General features: G+C 34.1%; 2 protein-coding genes across 2 annotated transcripts; both read left to right on the forward strand.

The window, feature by feature from the left end:
- The first annotated feature begins 985 nt into the window (after nt 1-985).
- LOC114283125 (ubiquitin-NEDD8-like protein RUB2) lies at nt 986-11,296 on the forward strand. The gene is made up of 3 exons (XM_082880350.1): nt 986-1,323; nt 6,623-6,882; nt 10,974-11,296. Exons 1-3 carry the CDS (start codon nt 1,231-1,233, stop codon nt 11,083-11,085), a joined length of 465 nt encoding a protein of 154 aa, XP_082736476.1. The 5' UTR covers nt 986-1,230; the 3' UTR covers nt 11,086-11,296.
- Nucleotides 7,125-9,567, forward strand: LOC145795562 (uncharacterized). Its single transcript, XM_082880348.1, has one exon. The coding sequence runs from the start codon at nt 7,794-7,796 to the stop codon at nt 8,574-8,576; it is 783 nt and encodes a 260-aa protein (XP_082736474.1). The 5' UTR covers nt 7,125-7,793; the 3' UTR covers nt 8,577-9,567.
- Nucleotides 11,297-19,845: the final 8,549 nt, after the last annotated feature.

Raw genomic sequence — 19,845 nt, forward strand, 5'->3', positions numbered from 1 at the left:
CTCTCTCTCTCTCTTCGCTCTCCCTATGTTTCAAATATAAAAGAGGAAAGAAAAAAAAATAAATCCAAAACAACGTCGTTTTAGATTCGGACCAATTTCAAGCTCGGAAATTTCAAGTTATAAAGTATATTTCTATTAACAAACTTTAAAACTAAACATACCGCAAGCTATCTTTTAGATTTTTTATTATACAATCAGACTATAGATTTGTGAACAATTATTTTCAACCGCACAACAATCAATACAAAATAGTGGAATGATATAATAGCAATTTTATAAACATAGAGATAAGAATGTCTCACAAAATGTGAATCCGTTGTCATGTGAGTCCTACCTATTGCGAAACATGTGTTTGGTTCTCTGTATGTTTTAAACTTATTGGGAGATATAAATAATTCAGTCCTCATTATATGAGAGAAAATTATAAATTTTTAATAAGATTTGACTTGCTAACCTCCCAAGACCTTTGTCTTGTATATGTGTTTCATTCTGAAGAATACATTTATATTCTTAGAATTATCAATTTAATTTTTTCTTTGGGAATGACTAGTATAGGTCGAGTTTAGTGGGCCCACTCCAAGCCCACCTAAGTAATTTAGACTCTACTAATTCTTTAAAAAAATTAAGGAACCCAAGTGATAAAATTATTTATTTAAAGCATGGAAAAAATGTCATATTTTAGGAGCTGAAAATGTAATTTAGGAAATTTACTCTTTTAATTTTGTTTAATGAAACCTTTTAAATTGTTGAATAAATTGCACTTATTATTTCTAAAATTTAATAAAAATCAATAATAAATCTCATAAATTTTATATAATTATATTAACATTATAAAACTGTTAAAATTAGTACAGATAGTCGAAAAATAAAAAAAAGTAATCATTGGTAAATATATATTTGAGATGTAATAATAATATTATTTTATTAATATAATAAATATTAATAAAAAAGAGACATAAAATTATTATGTCAAACTTTTAAAATTAAATATATATTTTTAAAATTTTGAAGAAAATTTAGCATAATTTACCCCAAATTATTTGTCATTACGAATCGGGAATAATTGTGGGGTCCTCCGTCTTCTCCCACTCCAATCCTAAACCAAGATTCCAATGCTCTGCGCCACCACCAAATATATTACCATTCCACAGCATTGTTGTTGATATCCATCTCTCTCTCTCTCTCTCTCTCATTTTCTTTAGTCAATTAATTGTGTCTGTGAGAAACAACATGCAGATCTTTGTTAAAACCCTAACTGGGAAGACGATCACTCTCGAAGTCGAGTCCAGCGACACCATCGATAATGTTAAAGCCAAGATTCAGGTCTTATGCTGATATACTTTTACTCAATCTTCTATTCCAATTTAGGGCTTTTATTATTGCCTTCGTATATTATCGGTTTAATCCATGTTCATCTATTGGTGATTTGAGGGCTTTGCTTAATCCAGTTGTTTTCGAAATGATTAAGACTTTGGCTTGCTTGTTTGCTATGCTTGGTATTTTTATGGGTTTGCAGTTTTTTTTACTACTTTCGTTTATAAGCAGACGCATGTGAACAACCAAAATGTCAAAGCCTAATTTTGTTTAGTGTCTGATTAATTTTATGTATTATTGGAAAGTTTGGATATGGTAATTTTTTGCCCTTTGCTAGTAAAATCACAGTTCTATGGACCATGCTGTTTTGTTTTTTTTGGGGTGAAATATTGTGGGTAGAGTGATTCACTTAACTGGGGTTCCAATTTTAGATGAAGCTATTCCTATTTATTTTCATTAGGCAGAGCAGAGCTACATGTGAACTGAAGACACAAACTATTATAGTGGTTACAGACTCCAACTGCCCTAACTCTACATGCCATCAATGAGCCAGGGTTTTGGCTGAGGGGAAGAGGAATACTAAGGAAATTATTGGGGGGGGTGGGGGGTGGGGTGGGGTTGTTTGGCATCCCTTACTTTAGCACATATTTTTATCTTTTTATCTTATTTTTGAGTCACATTATCTCTTATTTAGGCCACATCACATCTTTACCAAATTGCACATCTTTTCATAAAGTCAAAAAGTATACTTATTTAGGATCACCCCAAAGGGGTTGTTTGGGGTGTCCTAAATAAGTGTACTTTTTGTCTTTTTGGACTAAAAAATTGAGGAAGAAAATATGGATGTTTGAGTTAACTTTTTAACTTTTTATGGAAAAATATGTAATAAAAAATTGTAAAAATTGATTTGTAGGGCAAAATTAGGATTGAGAGTTGTGCAGCCGTAATTGTTGACTTTTGGTGAATAGTGTTAACTTTTTAACTTTTTAAGTAACTTTTTAGCTTTTTGACTTTTTTGTAATATGCCAAACTTGGCCTTAGTTTAGTTTGGTTTGATAAAAAAATCAAGGGGAAATTACCAAAAAAAAAAAATAATCCCAGGGAGGAAATTATAAAAAAAATCCCTAGGGTTTGACTCTTATAACAAAATAAAGCATAGCATTTTAATTTTATTAATTTAAATCCTAAATTTTTGATTTGTTTTCAATCTAAACCATTTGTCCATTTTCGTTAAGTAAAATTGATCGAAAAATGTGTATTTCAGTCATTAAACTCAATAAAAATGGTATTTTAGACATTTTATGTATATTTACATTGAGTTTTATAACTAAAATACTTTTTTCTGTCGGTTTTACTTAATAAAAATAGATTAATGGTTTAGATTGAAAACAAATTAAAAAATTATGGTTTAAATTGACAAAATTGAAAATTCATAATAGTTTATTTTGTTAAAAGACTCAAACTCAGGGGATTTTTCCTGTAATTATCCCAAAAATCAATTATTAGTATTTTATTGTCAAATTATCTACTTGGTCATGTACTATTGATTGGGTCTATTAAGTTTTAAATTATATAAATCAAAATTTATTTAGGGTTTGTTTGGCATTGGCTTTTTTAGTCAACTTTTTTGTGCTAGGACTGTTTTAGTCTGGTTTTTTAGCCTCGTTTGATTTTTATTTTGGGACTTTTTTGATTTTTATGAGAGAAAAAGTGTAATGATTATAAATAAAAAGTAGTATTTTGTCTTATTGACTTATGTAGCTTATTTTGTCTTTTTGTGATTATTTAGCTCCAAAATGTTAGCCAAACCATGGCATAGTCTATGAATCTATGAAGCACAGATACAAGTACGGGTACTGATATGATACAAATATGTCGATATAGTAAAATCTAAAAAAAGTAAGATACAGGTACAGTTTAGAACATTTGTAAAAAAATATTTATTTTTAATTTGTATAATGCAAAGATTTATTAAATGGTTTAATTTGTTAAGATCTAATTTATAATTAATATTAAATGCCAAAAGTAAAGGTATAAACCATAACTTAATTTTAAAATCATGCTAAGCATAAAATTATAAATAAAAAAGGGGACTTACGTGTAGGTTTTAATAGGTGAACTTTTTGTCCAATAGGTGTTATGATAATTAATGGCGTTTTTCATCAAACACTATTAAAAAAACGTCACTAATTGTTAATTTTCAGCGATAGTTTAAAAATTTTGTCAAAAAAAATATCACTAATTATAAATTTTAGCGACAATTTAAAAAAATCATCACAGAAAAATGTCATTAATTGTAAGTTCTAAGGATAATTTATAAAAATCGTGATAAAAAAAAGTCACTAATTGTTAATTTTTTAGTAATATATGTAAAAAATTGCTACAAAAAATTATTTTTAATAATGATTTTATTAGGACTTATTTTCAATAGGATTTAATAGAAATTAAGTTTAACTATTAGGACCTATTGGTAGTTTACCCAAATAATAAAAAAAAAATCTAGCGAAAGGAATTTTATCTCTATAGTAGAAAAAATTATTGTTTTGACTAAGGTACAGTATGACTTGGATATATACTAAGTACATCTGAGTACATCAAAAATCAAGAAGAAAAAGCTTGAGTACGTATTTCGTATACTCAGTACATATACAGACGTACCATATGAAGTATCATACGATAATAAGTGTTCGGTACGGGTATGGCATGCTTGTCGAATTACCCATGCTTCATAGCCATGAACATAAACCCATATTATAAATTAGTAAAATAGCCTACCTAGTTAAGATTTATTTCAAGAAAAACCTTCAATTTCTGTTATGTCTTTAAAAAGTGAGCGCCAATTCTTCTAGTGAATTTCCTTTATAAGAGTAATGGTAATCATTTATAGTATTTTCTTACTTATCTTCTATAAAAGCTACTTATTTGCATTTATTTAATATTATATGCCAAATTTCGTATAATTTTTAATTGATTGCCTTTAAGTTTTTCATGAAGTTTTTTTTAATAATTTAATTAAAATATTATTTTGTTCTATTATTATTTGTAGTGAAGTGTGATTATTTAAATTATCTGATTCTACTTTTAGTATATCTAACTCATATAATTTTATTGGCAAGCCTAAAAACTAGGTTCAGATATCAATTTAAATACACAGTGAAATAAAATACTTTTTAAAAGCATGATTATAAATTTAAGGTTTTCTCTGGAATAAAATTTTAACTAGGTATGATCTTTTATTAATTTATAACACTTATGAGTTTATATTTTATTTTTGTAATATTTTAAGAGACTAAATATGTTTGAATTAAATACTTTAGGAACTTAATAGATTAAATCGATACTTTACGAACTAATTAGATCTTGATTTATATACTGTAGAAACTTAGTAGACTCAATCAATAATTTATGGATTAAATAGACAATTTAGCAATAGTTTAACGGCAGAAAGTAAAATTAACCCATTTCAAAACTATTACAGTAGCATATATATCTTTTGAATAGATTATTGCAAAATTCAAGTCTAGAGAACTCTGAAGCTAAAGGAGTATGAAAATAAAAATCTAAAATGCCAATAAAATACACACACACACACACAAAAAAAAAAAGAGATGCTTGAGATGCCCTAGAAACAAATTTGGGGGGCATATATATAATTTTAGAGTGGTTAAATTGCAAGACATTTAAAAAATCCTGCTGCCTGTAGCACTTAAACTACCTCACATAGGTTTACCTGATAAAATAAGACCTCATAAACAAAACCACCACTACCTCCCATAGGTTTACTTTGTAAGACTCAAACAGAACCACCGCTACATAATTTCACATCCCGGCATTACTATTACACTGGCTACAACCCAGGATTCTCAACTTATCTAACTATGGTTACTGATACTAAGTGTTGGTAATCTTAGGTAAAAGTAGCCATTTGATTCAAACCATTGCTTTACTTCACTTAATTGTGTACAGTCTCTAAGATACTGTTTGATCTCAGCTTGGTTTTCTTGTGATCATGAAAAACAAGGCAAAACCGAATCAAGAAGCAAGCATGAAGAATTCAGCTTGTTCAATGTGTAACACATGCTCTCGATATCAAGAAATTTATCTCCTTATTTTGAGATTTGGAAGACCGTATGATAATAAGAAGGAAAGTCAGGGGCAAGAAACAAGGAGGGAGAAGTATTCCAAGAAGTAAACAAGGATAATGAAGATGAGACAAATAGAGAAGAGAAGATAAGATGAGAGAGAAAAAGATAGAGAAGAGAATCGATATGTTGGGGCCCTTTTTGAATAGGAGAGGAGTTCCAAGGAGGTAAATGAGAGGGAAACATAGAAGATAGGTAAAATTGAGTAGAGAATATAGGAAAATTAGTGAGGGGCGTACTGTTGTCTGAATTGGTCATTAGTTTCTCTTATTTTTGGAGGCTTCCCAAGCTTTAGGTTGCAGGGTTTATAAGAAACTAAATTCAAGTAGAAACATCTTAATATACAACCTCACCAGAGGAGTAACATGTAAAGCCCTAAATTTCATTCTAAATCCACAGAAACTGCCATGGAAGTCAAACTACAATAATTTTAACCATTCTAATTGGATTAATTACTAACATATCAATTGATGCATCAACTTCTCGAATCCTGCAGCTATTGAGGGTGCAACAAATAAGAACCATGAGTTTCTTTCTCTCTCTCTCAGTAACTGTAATCATCTCTGCTATTTTTAAGTTCAGAACTATGGTTCTTCAAGGTCGGTCTTTATGTTGATTTTTTGCCTTTGGTAGTTATATCACATTGTGGCTTATGATTCTGGTTGATTCTTTGCTTACCATATTAGGAGCCTCAAAGTTAGTTTCTTCAATGCTTAGCAAATAAAAATGCATTTAATTTATACTTTATCATTGCCTTGCTACAATGTAATAAAATTGGTTGATTTCTGAATGTTTATGTTAGTCAAAGAGCATTTATTCATATAGAAGAACCTTCAACCTCTTCATACCTAGCTTTAGTTGTATGTTCTTATCATTGCCATTCGCTTAATGTAGAGTCTTGTTTGGTGCTTGCACATATGTCACACTCAATACAACAATTCTTATTTGCATGGCTTCAAACTAATTGTTTGATTTTTTGCTTTTTTCATGTGATTTTTCCTTCTCCCTTCCCATGGAGTCCCACCTTGTGTTCTTTTCTTCCTTACCTGCTGTGGGTCTCTATGGTGGGGGAGGGAGTTTGTCTGGGACTGTGCATCTCTTGATGTTCTTCCATGACTTGTTGCATTCATGTTTAGCTAGAGCCTAAAGTTGTGTGTGTTTACCAGGACAAGGAAGGTATCCCACCTGATCAACAGAGATTGATTTTTGCTGGCAAACAATTGGAAGATGGCCGAACTCTTGCGGACTACAACATCCAGAAGGAGTCAACACTTCATCTGGTTTTGAGGCTTAGGGGAGGAACTATGATTAAGGTGAAGACTCTCACTGGAAAAGAAATTGAAATTGATATTGAACCAACTGATACCATTGACCGGATCAAGGAACGGGTTGAAGAGAAAGAAGGAATTCCTCCAGTGCAGCAAAGGTTTGTATTAACTCTTATAATTGATTGAACTTCAATATTTGAATTGTTATAGCCATGTTGCAGTTAGTTAAATAACCATGCAGTTGGCTCATGATATGTCGTGTGTTCTTGATTTTAAATTTCTGAACTATTTTATGCTTATGTCTTCTTTACATAGTATGGTCGGTTATTTTATGCTTATACTTCAGAGCAACTATTGATTTGAGGAATTAAGGGGGGGCGCTTATGCAAAATAGTTTTTTTTTTTTTTTTTCTCAGTGATGTCCGCAAGAATATGTTTGCGAATGTAATTATGTTTGCTAATGATTAAGTTATGCTTTTGTTAAAATTTACCATCACCTACCACCAATTTACCATCACCTACCACCAATTTACCATCACCTACCACCACCTACTCCTCACCTACTCCTCACCTACTACACTCACCCTCTCCTATATAATGAGCCACCCACCATTTGTAATATACAACTATCAAATATATATAACATTAACATCAATCAATAATACAATCATTTCTCTTTATACATTAAATTTCTACATGGTATCAGAGCAAGGTTAAGCTCTTGGTGCTCTTCGCCTTCTGGCGGGTGGCAACTTTGCCTTAACCGCCCGCCAGACCTCAACCAATTAAAACCTACCAAAACCTCCAACCACTGCAGCAACTCAAACCACTGCTAGCTCGAATTGACGCCAACTCTTCTCGCAACCAGTGTTTCATTTCGGCCTACTGCAGATACAGATTGCCTTGCTGCAACTCCAGGCACCGTCGCCGACCATCCCAACTCGCATGGTTTGCATGCTTCATGTCCAGCACCTGCAATATTGCTGCGTCTGACTGCTGACCACGACGCCTACCCAATACGTCGTTGGTCCGTCCATCATCCTTCTCATTCACTGCTCATGCGAGCTACATGTGCTGCCGCCGACCTGTTCTAACTGTCTCGGTGCCGTGTATGTGTTCAGATGTAAGAACACAAGACATGTCCTCTCGTCCCAAAGTCTCCACTCCTCTCACCTCCCTCCGCCGCCTGGCTGAAGGTTACTGGTTGAAACAGTCCTCGATGTCTCCCTATGCAGATTTTGTCACTGCAATGCTTATTCGTTCAACTGGCCTGAATCTTCAAAAAGCATATTCTCAAAGATTGAAATCACTAGGCCTTGTTGGACTGTTGGAAAATTCAGAGATTCTTTCATCTGGGGATATGGCTGCTCTGGTGTACTTATGGAATCCTTTTACCATAGTCAGTTGTGTGGGTTTGTCTACTTCTCCAATTGAAAATTTGGTCATCATATTGTCACTTTATGGAGCTTGTACACGACAAATTCCATTGGCAGCTTTTGGATGGGTCATAGCAACACATTTGTCCCTTTATCCTGCTATTCTGATTGTACTGGTGATTCTTTTATTAGGTTATGGTCCAGATGCTCCCCCAAGGAAATTGTTACTGCAAAGGAATTCCTGTGAACTGACAGGTCAACAGAAGGAACTGAAAAATCAACCAGTGCAACTAATTTGTTTCTCTTGGAAACCAGTTGTGTGTTTCTTCTTGTGGGCATCCATGTGGGCATTCTACGTGTTAGTTCTATGTGGCATTTCTGTTAAACAATATGGTGGTCTTCGGGAGATGTTTAAGAGAACTTATGGGTTTATTCTCACAGTGGAAGACTTGTGCCCAAGTTTGTCATCTTGTTAAAGCAAACAAATTCACTCTCTCTCTCTCTCTCTCTCATCTTTCCACTTTCAAACCCACAATCCTTTTTTTTAATCAACCCACTACCTCACTTTCTTTAAACCCCACTTTCACTCACACTCACATGGGCTTGTCCCATTCTCCTCTCATATTTTCAACTTTTCTTTCAACTTTTTTTCCAAAGTATTTGATCTGCCCAAGACGTGGCACAACACTTTATTTTATATATTATTATTATTCTTATTATTTCAAAAAAAAAAAAAAAAAAAAAAAAAAAAAACAAACAAACAAAGGCAGAATTGCACACCAAACCTTCCCTTATTTTATTCATGTCGGGCCTCACCCCGATCACCATTTTACATAAAAAAAAAAAAAACCCAAACAACCACATACACAGGCGGGATTTTTTCTTCTCTACTGCCGCCTGTCTTTTCTTCTTGCCTCCGTCCTGGACGGCCCTTGACGGTGTTGCCTCCGTGCTTCCTAGACCACCAAGCAAGTTTCCTCCTCCCTGCTCCTCCACTACAGCATATGGTGGATCTCCAAATCGGAACATCACGGTGACCTTCCGCTTCAGCTCCTTGTTTTCTGTCTTTAGCACACTTATCTCTGCTCGCGCATCCTTATACATGCGTTGGAGCAGAGCCAGCTGGGAGTTTAACTGTTGCACCTCATTTGTCCTGCTCTGCAGCCGGTGCGACAAGTTTGTGACCGCAGTCATGGTTTCCACACATGACTTCAATGTATACTGATTGGCTTCCACATCCGTCTGCACTGCCATTCTTTGCTCCACAGACCGCATCGGAAAGTTCAACGGAGCAAACTCCGGGGCGCTTGGTTGAGGTTCCAGTGCCACCGCACCAGTTCTCTCTCTTGTTGACTCGTTGAGGTCGGGAAAGAGGGTGAGCAGTCCACGGGAAGACGAGGCCATTTTCTGGGCAACAAAGTGTTACAGACTATCTCTCTCAGCACAAGGAACTCTCTTTCTCAGCAACACGAAGGATTTTTCAGAGGTTTCTCTCAGTTTTTCTCTGCCTCAGCCTCTGCCTTCGTCTTGGTTATATAGCCAAGGCAGCCACGCGTATCATGCGCCGCTCGGCGCAAGACGACAACCTGGGCGCGCAAGCCAAGTCACGCGCCTCGCCATCATGTCCGGTACACCTTTTGATAAAATGGGCACGCCTTTTGATGGCACGCCTTTTGATGAATTGGGCACGCCTTTTGATGGCACGCCTTTTGATAGATTGGGCACACCTTTTGAGGGTGCGACTTTTTAGGAGTCCGACAAGACTCTGTAAACTGTCCCGACATTGATTCCGGTTAGCTCCTTTATGGGTCCGACAAGACTCTGTAAACTGTCCCGACATAGATTCCGGTTAGTTTCTACAAGGGTCCGACAAGACTCTGTAAACTGTCCCGACATTGATTCCGGTTAGTTTCTACAAGGGTCCGACAAGACTCTGTAAACTGTCCCGACATTGATTCCGGTTAGCTTCTTCATGGGTCCGACAAGACTTTGTAAACTGTCCCGACATTGATTCCGGTTAGTTTCTACAAGGGTCCAGCAAGACTCCGTAAACTGTCACAACAACTGTCACAACATTGTCTGCTACAACGGTCCGACATGACCCCATAAACTGTCTTCTACAACGGTCCGACATGACCCCATAAACTGTCTTCTACAATGGTCTGACACGACCATACAGTGTCTCTTATCCTCGTTTATTTTTATGTATTTTCTTGTTTTGCTACTCTCTCCAAACTCAAGTTGATTAGTTTCTATTCTCCTTGAGTTTGCGGGAGGCTGTTAAAATTTACCATCACCTACCACCAATTTACCATCACCTACCACCACCTACTCCTCACCTACTACACTCACCCTCTCCTATATAATGAGCCACCCACCATTTGTAATATACAACTATCAAATATATATAACATTAACATCAATCAATAATACAATCATTTCTCTTTATACATTAAATTTCTACAGCTTTAAATGCCCATTTTATTCTGCATGCAGCTATTGAAGGATACCAACATAAATTCAATATATTTTGTGTATTCTGTATTGGATTTGAAAAGGTTGATTATACTTGATTATGTGATTCAGTATTGTGCTATCTTTATGGGATTTGGTGGCATGAATTCTCTCATGATTTTTCAATTGGAATGGTGCTTTTTATGAATAATTATTTGATTTTCAATTGGAATGGTGTTTATTATGAATATTTATTTGATTTCACAAAATTTCTAATTTCACGGATTGTGTGCTTTTTGATCTACTGTTAATCACATAGAATTTCTGCTTTTTTTAATCTTAATTGCAACTGTTTTTGTGTGGTTATTCTGCAAGAAATTATCGGATGTTTCGATTTCTAATGTTCTCACTGTCTGCAGGCTCATTTATGCTGGAAAGCAGCTTGGAGATGATAAAACAGCTAAAGATTATAATATTGAGGGTGGCTCTGTACTTCATCTTGTGCTTGCACTGAGGGGCGGTAGGCACTAAATAATGCCTTCTGATGTTAGGAAAATAAACTTATCAAGCCTTTTGTTTACATAATAGTTTGTGACGAATAGCCGAGTTACATGTACTGTGTGGGAAACCAGGAAACTTGTGGTAAAACGTATTTAATCAGCAATGCTGTTCATTTGCTTCATTTTGTACCCTTGTCGTGGGGCATTGATTTAATGCAAGTTTCATTACCTTTTTTTATTTATTTATTATTTTAGTTGAACTGTTTATTAGATTTGCTTATGTTATGAATTTGAGTTGTGACTTGTGATTAATTGTGAATTTTTACACTGCTTTGGTGTCGGTGAAAACCTAGTGAAAGCACAGAATACGCAAAGCTTATTGTTCTTGAAACTAGGTTTGAGACTTCCCCAAGGGGTGCACAATTTCAATGGATGCAAAGTTTTGTTAGGTTCTGATAGGTATTTCTGAAAGCAATGCAAGGGAAGAGAGTACCTATATTATAGATCAACTTTTATATACTCTTCATGGATTCTTTTATGTATTTGCTTTGTTTTTGGAAAAAAACCATAATCAGCTTGCTTGATTTCATTTTTCAGAAAACATTTTTTAAAAAATTTTACTTTTTTATTTTTCATGTTTTTTTGTTTTTACTGAATTTTTTTAATATTTTCAGTAATTTTTTTATTTTTTAGACACACCTAACATAAATACATCTAAAAAGTAAAAAAAATTATAATTTTTTTTTTAAAAATTCACTAAATATCAAAAATATAAAAAAAAAATACAAGAATTCAGTAGATTTTCTGTATTTCTATGTATTTATTAATTTTTTTAAATATTTTTTACAATTTTTTTATTTTTAGATACATCTAACTAAGGTGCATCTAAAAAAGTAAAAAAAATATTTAAAATTTAAAAAATATTCACTAAAAACAAAAGAATACGAAAATTAAAAAATTCAGTTTTCAAAAAACTTAATCTAGAAAATTCAAACCAAACACATTGATTTTTATTTTCTTGTCATACTACTCATTCATCCACTCACATTTGTATTCATTTTAATACTTTAAATTTCAATTGTTATTTATTTTTGTAGATACAAATGTGAGTGGATGAATGGGTAAACGATATCCGATTAATACGATTTTTTACAGGTATGTTTTACTTGATATATTTTAAAATGTGAACAGTTCGAATTATCGAAATGAATCCCGAAAAGGACCCAAATGGCTGCACAACAGTGGCTGCTGTGCACCCCCACAGCAACCACCCAAGGTGGAAAATCGAGCATCTGTTTTTGTGCATGACCTGGACTTGCCATCACTAATATCACCCCCATCCTGAGGTTTTAATTTGCTCCTGCCAAACAATTTAGATGTGTTCACAATTTCTTTTTCTTTTTTTATTTTTATTTTTCGTTCATAAATCTCTTTATAAATTTTTAGGATTTGAGGGTCGATGGTTGCTTCCCTCAAAATTGACCCTGAATCGATCCCGACACTCTCCTATCTCTCACTCCTACAAAACCTTTTGCATAATTGTGTGGCTCCTTCCCTCCAATGATTTAAATCATTTAGGTTAGGGGAGGGGGCGACATAGTGCTGTTGTACAATATTTTTGTACAAGGAAAGTTTTACAAATTAATAAATTTTATATATTTTTCTCTCCTTCATATGATATCTTTTCATTTTATTAAAATGGAATATGTTTTTATGTTTGATTTATGAATTCATAGAGATTCGCGAATAGAAAAGAAAATGTAAATGGATCAAATATAAGTTAATTTTATTTTTTTAATTAATTTTTTTTCTCTACAAATTTCTACCCAGATTAAATCTATAATCAAAACACAAGTTGATTGAAATCCACACGCATGGTTTGGTAGTCAAGTCCAACATGGAGGAGCTAACAAGCATTGGAGTCAAAAGGGTTGTTGCATTTGTTTTTCTCCACTGCCTCATTCATTCTCCAATCCTATTCATTTTTTTTGTTGTCGTTCTCATTTGTACTAGTGAGTGTCTACCAACCAAAACGTAAAAATTGACTTCACAGCTTATATCTATATTTTATGGTAAAAACCCCGTTTGTGGCTTCTGGGGGTGAAATTGACCTTACAATCTAACCGGACATGTTTGATTGAAATTATTAATTTATGGATTTAATAATCCTGTGTTTATTTTGAAATTTTGTTTTAGGACTATTAATCCAATGAATAATTAATCCAACAAATTTGTAGGATTATTAGTAATGGAGTAGAGGTAAGATTATATATCCTGAGCTGAGAAATAAAATAAAAAGACTCTTTTACCCTTAACTAAAAATTAAAACACTTATTATTTTTATATAATTTTATATTTTAGAAGGCTAAAAATAATTTAAAAATATTTAAAAATATTTTTTGATATTTATTTTATTAAATTAGTTTATATCTTATCCAATATAAATCAAACAATGAACAAGAGGATAATTTATCCTACTAATCCAATTGGATAGTGAATATCATACTAATTTGATGGGATTATTAATACTTTCACTATTAGTCTTGCGAATCAAACATGACTATAGAGATTTTGAGAGAAATTTGAAAAGAAAAAGAAAAAAGAGGTGTGAAATTAGAAATGTATGTATATTTTATTCACATTTTATTTACATTTTCTCTTTCACTTTTCAAATTCCTTTTCTAATATCTAATTAAACACAGCGTAAGAGAATGAATACTAAATTCATGGCTCTTGAATTCAATTTTAATTAACTAGTCTGCTACTTATAATTTATAAGTGATTGTTTAAAGATTTCTATTTTAAATCTTTTTCCCGTGATTAGAAAAGGAAAAGCAATCGACAAAAAGAAATGCCGCCCACTAAGAGTAACATTTAGTCAGTCAATCCAATTGAAAAATGAAAGGTTTAGTTAGCCTCTAATTAAAATTTTCCGACGCAAGATAATAAGATATTGTACGATAGAAGGTTGATGTGACTACATTAAGTAGCATACTAAAAAGTAAGCAAAGTGATGTTCAAATTGTCAAACTTGCACATTTAAAAATCAAATTGCAAAAAACTAACCCTTATGTACTTTGAACCCAAGAAAAGGGTTGGGGTTCATAATCCATATCTGTCAAATATTGAAAGATTTGATGCAGTTAAAACCGCACCACTTGGCACCACACCATCTGCCCTCGTGTATAAAACCTGATATACCAATGGATAATAGGGGTGGACAACGGTTTATCCGAATCGCTCAAACCGTCCAATCCGTCCAACCCGTATATAAATGGGCGGTTTCGCAAACATAATGCGGGCGGATGCGGTTTGAAATATGACAAATTTGCGGGTTGTGGGCGGGTCGCGGTTTAAACCCGCAACCCGCAAAAACCGCCCGCACTTTAATTATTATTATTATTATTTTTTTTTATATACCAACTTTGTAACTTTTACAGGAGCATCATTATATTCTCTATGACACTAGGATCCTTATTTTTAAATATTTCTCAACTTTCTTAATGCCGTAGAATTATCAAGTCTTAAACTTGGTTTCTTATATGATTTTCATTGGTGATTCATCTACTTTTTCCTAATAAAATTTTCCTTCTAATGGTCGATAGAACTTATAGTTTGATTATCGATTACTAAATTGGCAATTATAATTGAGTACAACCTTTAATGCATTGATATACATTTTTTTCATGGCAAAAATGTTAGTGTAGGGTCTCTTTGTTTTGGGTACTTTAATTTAATGCATTGATATTCAATTTTTATTTGTAAACTCATCAAAAAATTGTTATCACAAATATATAAAATGAATCTAATGTCTAAATTTGCTGGGAAAAAAAAACTCGAAAATTAATTTTTAAAGAAAAAAGTGTAAACCGCAAACCGCTCGCAACTGCCTGCACATTTGCAAATCCTATCCGCACAAATCGCAAACCGCACTGCGGGCGGTTGCGGGTTGACTTTTTCCCAAACCGCATAGATGCGGGCGGGTCAAAACCGAACCGCAAACCGCACAAAACCGATCCGCGAACACCCCTAATGGATAATATGTATAAAATGATATGATTGTATTGAAACTTATTATTTTTAAATGGAAGAGGTTTTTTGTCTAGTTTGGTCTAGTCACTAAACTATGTTGTTTGGTGTTGTGGAGTCCATTACGGGTGTGTTTGATTAGGAGATTAGGGGGGACTAAATACTGTTCGGATTGTAATTCGATGGAAGTTTTTTATTCGGCTGTTTTTTTTTTAGTTCGTTGGACATAGAGTTCGGCCAGACTTTATATTCCTCATATGAGGGACTATTGTATCCTAGGGGGTGAGATTTTTTCCATGGGATAATTTACTGTTGGGATTAGGTGGTTAAATGACCATTTTGACCATCTACTATTTAATTATGTATTATATTTAGTAAAATTCAATAAAATTTAAATGTCTCAATTTAAAAATAAAATAATTTTATTTAACTTTTTATTGATGTTGTATTTATTTATAGATATTTTATTTTAAAATTTTGTTTGTATTTTATTTTATTTCATTATTTAAATTTTAATAGATGTTTTATTTAATTTCATTATTTAATTATTATTATTTTTTTAAATAAATTTATTTAAAATTTTAATTAAAAAATAACACATATTTTTATTGATATTTTATTTATTTAATCTTAAAAAAATAAATTTATTTAATTGTGAAAAAAATAAATAATATAAATTTTTATTTAATCTAGCTAAAAATAATTAAAATATTATAGATATGCTTAATATTGCTATTACTTAGTAAACAATTGAAAAATGGTAAAATAGTCTTTTACTCATTTATCCTATCTAGTCTGTTCAACCAAACATTAGATTCACTAAAAATAGTTTTTTCTAGACATCTAATTCTATGAGAAAACAAATACGGGATACACATTCAATTCAACCAAATAGTTCGGAAGATTCACAGTTCCAAGATTCAAGTCCGATGGATTATAATCTCTCCTTATCCAGCCCATCCATTCAAACACACCCTATGGGTCTTGATTTGTTTCGTTCATTTTCTAATTTTTTGTGTAGATTATTGTAATAACCCTCACCACTGATTACTGATTAAGCCACTGATTACTGCTAAACTGAGACTGATCATGATAAGTAATTGAACTGACTGAAAAACTGAACTGATTGATTGAATGTGCTAGTTTAAATGCATATCTATCTGTTGACCGTTAAACTATCTGTTCATGTTTTATGCTTTAAACTGTAAATTGAAGGCCTTATCGGCGGCCGAATCTGGAATTGATTGTTGATTTGTGTTAGTTAGAATTAATTGGATTTTATGGCATATTTATCTGAAATGTGATTCGGTATGATTAAATTAGGATAAATATTGATAAATTGCAATAGTTGGCTTAATTACCAATTTGCCATCCTAGTGGGCCACTTGCTAGGCACTTGTGAGACTTGGTCACATACATTGCATATCATTTCATCAGTCTTTCTTTGAGAGCTAGCCGACTAGAGAGAGAGAGTGAGAGGAAAAGAGTGATTTCAACAATTTTGGCTTGGTGACTTGAAGAATTGTTAGAGAATTTGCCAAATTGAGCCTCTAGACTTGTAATTGGAGACCTAAGGTAGAGATTCTATCCCTTGGTTTATGTATTTAAGTTGTATCTTCATGAATCATGGAAATTTAGTGAGTTAAAGTCTAGAATTGATTATATATGTTGAATTGAAGCTCATTTCATGCATGCATACCTATATTGATGAGTTTAAAGTTGGCTTCATGGAAAATTGTCACATGCATGTTCATATTTTTGCTAAGGACCATGAATTTATCTTGTTTTGAAAAGAATTGGTTCAGTTGAGTTAGCATTTGAAGCTTTGAAGTGTTTAAATTCATGCATGTACATGTTTATCATGTTCTTGAAAGTTTGGTTTGAAATTGAGTTTAATTGAACTACCTTGGGCTTTGATTTTTCAAATTGACCTTTGAAACATGTTATATTATGAGTTTTGAAGTGTTTTCCAGAAAATTAGCCCAAAAGGATCGAATTTGGTACATTAAAACTTGTTTTTGAGCTTGGGGTTCGAATATGGAATTTCTAGATTTTGGACTCACGCTCGAGCGGAGTGTCTGGCGCTCGAGCGTGAAATTCGTGCATCCAGCACTTTTGTAACAACCCTCATACTGTTTACCGATTAATGACTAATTGAGTACCGATAAACAGTGATTATCGTTAAACTGAACTAATTATGACTGATAATTGGACTGGTTAAAGGACTGAACTGACTGACTGAAAATTGGAACTGAATTGACTGAGTATGTGTGTTAATTGGTATTCTATCTGTTTGATTGTTTCTTTGATCTGTTCACGTGTTCTGTTTAAACTGCTAATTGAAGGCCTTATCGGCGGCCGAAGCCGGAACTGATTGATGTTTTATGATCATCATAATTAATGTGATTTTATGGTATATTTATCTGAAAACTGATTAGGTGTGATTAAATTAGATTAAATCTTGATCAATTGCTTAAGTTGGCCTTATTTACCAAACTGGCCTTAAGTGCCCACTACCTCATACACCTTTGAACTCATTACACTTGAATCAAAAACCATCTCCTCAGCCATTTCCCTTGTCATTGCCGACTAGAGAGAGAGAGTAAGAGGAAAAGAGTGATCCAACTTGATTCATCTTTAGAATTGCTTGGAATTGGAGGAATTGGAAGCTTAAGTGCATAATTGAACCTCTAGACTTGCATTCAAGGAACCTAGGTAAGGATTTCATCTTCTCATTCTTGTGTTTGAACTAATTCTTGCATGGTCCATGTTAAATTGTAGAGCTAAGTCATGTTTTAGTTCATGCATGTTGATATAGAGCATAATTCATGCTTGCATGTTTGAATTGTTAAGTTGAGAGTTGGTTTCATGGTAAAAGGGTGCATGCATGTCCATAACTTTGTATTGGTCCATGTTTTCAACTTGTTTTTGGATCAATTGGCTTCCTAGAGCATGTTTTGAAGCTTCAAAATGATTTGAATTCATGCATGTTTGCATGTTCATTGTATTCTCGAAATTGGTTTGAAATTGGGTTTGAATTAAACACCCTTGGGCTTTGGTTTCTCAAATCGAGCTTTGAACCATGTTATTCTATGTGTTTACAAGTGTTTTTCCAGAAATTAGCCCAAGAGGATCGGTTTTGATGCTTTTGAACTTGAGTTTGAGCTTGGAGGTGCAATCTGGGATTTCCAGATTTCGCACTCCCGCTCGAGCGGAGATAGAGACGCTCGAGCGTGGAATCCGAGCATCCAGTATCTCTGCACTGTTTTGCAATCCGCTCGAGCGGAGGATTGGGCGCTCGAGCGGAATCACGTGTCTCAAGCTCGAGCGGGCGTCGAACGTCCGTCGAGCGGAGATTTCACCCATCCAGCACTTTTGACTGTTTTGCAGAACGCTCGAGCGGGTGCCTTTGTCTGCTTGTCCGCTCGAGCGGAGTTACCTACGCTCGAGCGGGACTCTGTCTTCTGAAAAATCTGAAACTGCTTTTAAAAGTGCATCTTTGCATCCTCATCTCATTCTAGGCATTCTTAGACCTAGTTTAAGACATCTTGTTGAGGATATAGATGTAGAACACACCGAGGCAATTAGGGATTAAATTATGATATTTCCCAACTGTGTAGCTTAGTGTGTGTTCAACCTGTGAACTGTGTAGGGTTGGCGACTGGGGAGACACGCTCTAGCACACCATAGCCCGAACTCTATGAGTAACAATTGTGTAAAGATATGTTCAACTGATTATCTTTGAATACTGAACTGAACTGTTTACTGAACTGGTATTACTGAATGAATGTATGTCCTTTATTTCTGAACTGTACTGTGGCATCCTTAGCACCTACTGTTTACTGTTACTGTTACAGAGATCTCTGTCGGTTCCCTCGTAGAGCCACTACTGTTTACTGACTGATGGCCATCATTACTGTTCGGTCTTTTAAGACCTACTGTTACTGATATGCTAATGGATGTACCACATATGACTGTTTACTGTACTGAGCAACTGAAATACTGATTGAAATGAACTGTTTTCATTACTGTAAGGACATTCATTTTAAACCCCTTTACGCTTTATGTTATTCACTGGGCTTTAACTCACTGCTCATATATATATGTAGGTGTACAGGCATCGGATCAAAGCTAGAGGCGTCGGGGTTTTCCAGTTTTGTCAAGCCAACCACCGTGCCTCACTGCGAGGTTCCGAGTTCGCCATGCTATGGCTTGGGGTGTCTTTTCCCCTGCTAGTCCCTGTTACTCTTTGTATTACTGTACTGTACTGTTATCAAGGGATTAGATCCCTGTACTGAATGTCTGTAAATGCTTGTATAGCCTGTACTGTTGTGATTATATGAATGCATGAAAAATCTTTTTGGCATACAGACTGTCACAGCTCATTGGGCATTGTTTATTTACTGTATTGGCTTCCGCCAGGCCCTGTACTCTGTTTTACTGGATTACTGTTCTGCAGGCCTTCGGTAATCTCGGATTACTGGCCGGTTACGGTGCTAAACCCATAGGGCCGGGTTTAGGTCGTGACAACTTTGCACTGCTTTACAGTCCGCTCGAGCGGGGATTTTCATGCTCGAGCGAGGACTTGTTTCACACGCTCGAGCGGGTATCGAGTGCCCAATCGAGCGTGATTTTCACACATCCAGTACTTTTTCAGTACGCTCGAGCGGGAAAGTTTACGCTCGAGCGGAGGCTTTTGTTTGCATGTCCGCTCGAGCGGGGAATCCTACGCTCGAGCGAGACCCCTGTTTTATGAAAACTC

Source organism: Camellia sinensis, chromosome 7 (assembly GCF_055761805.1).
Source record: "Camellia sinensis isolate YWXY chromosome 7, ASM5576180v1, whole genome shotgun sequence".
NCBI classification, from domain to species: domain Eukaryota; kingdom Viridiplantae; phylum Streptophyta; class Magnoliopsida; order Ericales; family Theaceae; genus Camellia; species Camellia sinensis.